This window comes from Sapajus apella, unplaced genomic scaffold (genome assembly GCF_009761245.1).
Source record: "Sapajus apella isolate SASKATOON/1434 unplaced genomic scaffold, GSC_monkey_1.0 scaffold10, whole genome shotgun sequence".
In the NCBI taxonomy this organism is placed as follows: Eukaryota; Metazoa; Chordata; class Mammalia; order Primates; family Cebidae; genus Sapajus; species Sapajus apella.
Genome location: NW_022436950.1, coordinates 8,510,817 through 8,516,483, shown reverse-complemented (window position 1 = coordinate 8,516,483; position 5,667 = coordinate 8,510,817). Strand labels below are relative to the sequence as shown.

At 49.5% G+C, this 5,667-nt stretch overlaps 1 protein-coding gene across 1 annotated transcript; it reads left to right on the top strand.

Moving 5' to 3' along the window:
• The first annotated feature begins 1,180 nt into the window (after positions 1-1,180).
• On the top strand, positions 1,181-3,971 carry LOC116551552 (reactive Intermediate Deaminase A, chloroplastic-like). The gene is given in 4 exon segments (XM_032277700.1): positions 1,181-1,214; positions 2,064-2,418; positions 3,022-3,174; positions 3,176-3,971. Coding segments are annotated over 4 exon segments (825 nt in total). The 3' UTR covers positions 3,459-3,971.
• Positions 3,972-5,667: the final 1,696 nt, after the last annotated feature.

Here is a 5,667-nt window from a genome sequence, read left to right as displayed (position 1 = left end):
CTGAGATGGTGCCACTGCACTCCAGCCTGGTGACAGAGCAAGACTCTGTCTCAAAAAAAAAAAAAAAAAAGAATCTGGCAGAAAGACAAAGAGAGGCCAGGTGCAGTGGCTCACGCCTGTGATTCCAACACTTTGGGAGGCTGAGGTGGACAGATCACTTGAGGTCAGGAGTTCAAGACCAGCCTGGGCAACACAGCAAAACCTACAAAAAAAAAAAAATTTGCTGGGCATGGTGGTGTGCCCTTATAGCCCCGGCTACTTGGGAGGCTAAGGTGGGAGGATTGCTTGCGCCTGGGAGGTGGAGGCTGCAGTGAGCAGAGATCCAGCACTGCCTCCAGCCTGCCAGCCTGTATAAACAGAGTGAGACACTGTCTCAAAGTGGGAAAAAAAAAAAAAAAAAAAAAAAAGGCCAGGCACGGTGGCTCACACCTGTAATCCCAGCACTTTGAGAAGCCAAGGCCGGCAGATAGGGTGGATCACTTGAGGTCAGGAGTTCACGACCAGCCTGGCCAACATGGTGAAACCCTATCTCTACTAAAAATACAAAAATTAGCCAGGCACGGTGGCAGGCGCCTGTAATCCCAGCTACTCGGGAGGCTGAGGGAGGAGAATTGCTTGAACCTGGGAGGCAGGCAGAGGTTGCAGTGAACCGAGATTGCGTCATGAAACTCTGCCTCAAAAAAAAAAAAGCCAAAAGGAGTCTTGCAGCCGTGGTGTGGGTTATTGACTGGGGACCTGCTGCCTGCCTACCATGGCCTTGGCACTGGAATGACCTGGCGGGAAAGAGCCCTCAAGGACTGCAATTCAACCCATCAGAGCGGGAATTGGGGGCCCAAAGTAAACCCTCTAAAGCTCGGTAATGAACTTAATTTGGAAATTCCTAACATTCATAGGCTTGGTATTTATTCCACTTGTTTCCCAGCTGGAAAATACAAGTGCCCTGCCAGCTGGTTCCTGAGAAGACACCAGGCAACCTTGGGCCTGGGCTAGGGCTGGAGAGACCTGCCAGGACAGCAGGCCCTGTCCCCAACCTTGCAGCTGCACGTTCATCTTCTCAAAGCCGGGAGAGAGGAGCAGCCTCCTCACCCTGGATCTGTGGCCGCCCCTGCAGCTTAGCTGGAGGTGGACATGGGGTGGAGGTGGAAGCCGCAGGGGCACTGCCTGGTCAGGCCAGGGGGTCATGGAAGGCAAAGGGCCAGAAGTCTGGCTGGAAAGTACGTTGTTTTTCGTTTCTGTTTTTGTTTTTTCTGAGATGGAGTCTCACTCTGTCTTCCAGGCTGGACTGCAGTGACGTGATCTTGGCTCAAAGCAATCTCTGCCTCCCAGGTTCAAGCAATTCTCCTGTCTCAGCCTCCCGAGTAGCTGGGATTACAGGTGCCTGCCACCATGCCTGGCGAATTTTTGTATTTTTAGTAGAGAGAGGGTTTCACCATATTGGCCAGGCTGGTCTCGAACTCCTGACCTCAAGGGATCTACCCGCCTCGGCCTCCCAAAGTGCTGGGATTACGGGCGTGCGTCACTGCAACCAGCTGTAAGTGATGTTTTAAATGAACTCCCACAAGAGAGCCAAATGAAATGGCAGAGTTACCAAATGAAATGACTCCATCTGAAACAGCTGACATCTAGACCAGATGAATTCAACCATCAGCCCGGCTCTGGTGTCCTGGTTTTGCCCCTCCTCGGCGAGCCCCTGAGGGGCCCAGCTCCAAACCCAGTGGCTGGGTGGATTCCGCAGGCCCTGGGCCTGTATGTTAATGGGTCTTAGGCCACCCAGCAGGGCAGGTCCTTCATGGTCTCCGGGAACACAGATCCAACTGGGCCCAGCCAACTTCAAAGTCCAGAGCAAGCAACCCAGGGCAGAGGGGCCCCCCAGCTTCAGGAGGGGAGAAGGAGGGGGGACACCTCACCTGCTGTTTCCAAGACACTGGACTGGGGCACACGCAGTCTGCTCAGAAAAACCCCTCAGGAGGACAGTCCTGGGGGTTTCCCACCGGACCCTGGGTGCTCCTTCCTCCCCTGACCTGGGACCCCGTTTCCTAACTCTCTCACCCGCCCCATTCTAGTCCAGAAACACCCCTCTGACATGAGGCCTTCCCCTCACATTCCGCCTCCTCCCAACTCCAGATTCTTCAGTACTCACAAGAGCCCCGACTGGACTGCGGACCAGAGACCTCCACCCACTGTGAGGGAGGGGCTTCGGCCCTCACCCGGGCACCCTGAGGCCATGCTGCTGACTGGCGCTGGGGGCAGTTGGGTGGTCCCTGAAGCTGGGAGGGGCAGGGCAGCATCTCCAGTGGCTCTCATCTGCGTCCAGCAGGCAGATGGGGCTGTCACTGAAGTCAGGGGAAGGGGGAAATGGAAGGGGCCCTGGGCAGGAAGGGGAGCCGGCTGTCGAGGAGAGAGCCCAGTGGTCAATCGGTGGGGTCTCTGTGTCTCCTCACTGCTGATTGCAACTCAGACGGCTGGGCCCAGCCCGAGGTCCCAAGTCGGCCAGGTGGCGGGCAGGCCGACAGCATGCCTGCCTAGCAAGTCCCCAGCGACGCCATCCTGCTGCGTGGGGACCATGCTTTGAGAACCGCTGAGGCTCAAGTTTTTCTGCCTGCCTCTGGAGTCAGGTAACCTGGGTTTCCGGCCCAGGTCTGCCCCCTAGTGGTAAGAAGTCGCTTCTTCAGCCAAATTTCGTAACAAGCTGGGAGAGAACGTATTTACCTCCTGTGCTAGGTGTAAAGATGAAATGATGTAACTTGGGAAAATTATTTAGCGCAATTCCCGGCACCCAGTAAGACTGAAAAACAGTTCTTATCAATTGGTTGAGGTGTGGTAATTTAGGTGGAGGAAGCTGCTTTTTTAAAATAAGCCTTATAGAATTATTTGGCTTTAAAAAACATTACCTGCACAACTGCGATAAAAAATAAAAGTTAGTTTAGGTCCCTGCGGGCGCCTTGCGGCATAGACGCTGCAAGGGTTGGTCAGTCCAGTGAGAAGCAAGAAGGGGTAGTTCGGGGGCTTCTTCTCCTGAAGAAGAAAGGGCCGCAGGAGGAAAGTCTTAGCCAAGTCGTCCTTGATCGGAAGGGTGATCAGCACCGCGAAAGCCCCAGGTGCCACCGGACCCTGCAGCCAAGTTGTGTTAGCCGACAGGACCGTTTACATTTCAGGACGGATAGGCATGGACCCTTCAGCTTGTGTCAGGAGGGGTGGCAGAAGAAGCTAAACAAGCTCTTAAAAACATGAGTGAAATTCTGAAAGCTGCAAGCTGCGACTTCACTCATGTGGTGAAAACAGCTGTTCTTCTGGCTGACATAAATGACTTCAATACTGTCAATGAAATCTACAAACAGTATTTGAAGAGTAATTTTCCTGCTAGAGCTGCTTACCAAGTTGCTGCTTTGCCCAAAGGTGCCCGAATTGAAATTGAAGCAGTAGCTGTCCAAGGACCTCTGACAACAGCATCACTATAAGTGGGCGCAGTGCTGTGTAGTCTGGAATTTTTAACATTTTAACTTTTACAATTGATATAACATCTTAATTAACATTTTAATTTTCACAATATTGATGACAGTGTGAATTTGATGAATATCTGATCTTATTATGGAAATACCATATAATAGGGAGAGTTGAACATGAACTGAAGATTAAAGAATCCAGTTACTGTTTTAAATTACACCTGTGTGCACCTGTATTCCTGAATACAGGAAAGAGACACTTATTACGTAGTTACTCAATAAATAAAAGAGAAATAACAGGCAGGAAAGAAGACTTATTATTCCTGAGAAATAATCAAGAACATATCCAATTCAAACTAATGATGTGAACAATTTAATTCTCATGTCAGGTATGTGATTCTGCTTTTCCTGAGTAAAATTAAAGTGTTATATTTGAGGTCAAGGAGAAGAAAGTGGACCAAAATGTTATATAGATAATATTTTTCTAACGGAAATAAAATAGATATGCAGATTTCAAAAAAAAAAAAAGTTAGTTTAAAAATTGTATTGGCCAGGGGAGGTGGCTCAAGCCTGTAATCTCAGCACTTTAGGAGGCCAAGGTGGGTGAATTGCCTGACCTCAGGAGTCGGCAATCAGCCTGGGAAGTATGGCAAAACTCTGTCACTACAAAAAAATGCAAAAATCACCTGGGTGTGGTGGCATAGATACCATGGCAAACTGTCCCTGCTCCTTGGGAGGCTGAGACTCAAGAATTTCTTGAACCTGGGAGGTGGAGGTTGTGCTAAGCCAAGCTTGTGCCACTGCACTCCAGCGTGGGCCACAGAGTGAGACTTCGTCTCAAAAAGAAAAGAAAAGAAGGGGCCGGGTGCGGTGGCTCAAGCCTGTAATCTCAGCACTTTGGGAGGCCGAGGCAGGTGGATCACAAGGTCAAGAGATCGAGACCATCCTGGGCAACATGGTGAAACCCCGTCTCTACTAAAAATGCAAAAAATCAGCTGGGCATGGTGGCACGTGCCTGTAATCCCAGCTGCTCAGGAGGCTGAGGCAGGAGAATTGCCTGAACCCAGGAGGTGGAGGCTGCGGTGAGCTGAGATCGCGCCATTGCACTCCAGCCTAAAATAAATAAATAAATAAATAATTCTGAAGAAATGTGATTTAAAAAAAAAAAGAAAAGAAAAGAAAAGAAAACACAGCTAAATAAATAAATACATAAAATTATATAAGACGTGGCTGGGCACAGTGGCTCACACCTATAATCCCAATACTTTGAGAGGCTGAGGCAAGAGGATCTCTTGAGCCCAGGAGTTTGAGACCAGCCTGGCCAACGTGGTGAAACCCATCTCTACAAAAAATACAAAAATTAGCTTGACGTAGTGGTGCATGCCTGCAGTCCCAGCTGCTTGGGAGGTTGAGGCAGGAGGATCACTTAAGCCTGGGAGGCAGAAGTTGCAGTGAGCTGAAATTGTATCACTGCACACCATCTAGCCTGGCAACAGAGGGAGACCCTGTATCCAAAAAAAAAGTATATATATGCTTTGAAATGACATTGAAAATGAGAAATCAACAGCTCTTCCCGGATCCTTTAAACATGGAAACATCTGTGGAAGATTGTGTTATTGTTCCCGATCATTCACACCCACTTCCTGAAAGCTGAATCCACCTTCTCCCTTCTGGGGAAGTAGTATTATCTGGCCCCAGTGATCCCATGATGGCCTTTGCCGAGGGCACGTGTGTGGACATGACCAGTACCCCTTCAGAGCAGAAACTGAGAGCATCGCTCTTTTGCTCTTGACCTTGGCCACAAGACTGTATCCCACGTGGGGGGCTGTTCCTTTGGCTTGCATTTTAGGATAAGGAAGAATTACAACCACACCTGACCCACAGCCAAGAAAAGCCCAGCCCACAACTAGCCTACAAAAGAAATGAAAAACAGGCCAGGCATGGTGGCTCATGCCTGTAATCCTAGCACTTTGGGAGGCTGGGGCAGGCAGATCACCTGAGGCCAGGAGTTTGAGACTGTATGACCAATATGGTGAAACCCCATGTCTCCTAAAAATACAAAAATGAGTCCTTTTGGCCGGAACCACCATCTTCCAGTAATTCACCAAAATGACAAACACAAAGTGAAAGAGGAGAGGCTCCCGATATATGTTCTCTGGGCCTTTTAGAAAAGATAGTTGTTTCTTTGACCACATATATGTGGATCTGTAAGAAAGGTGATATT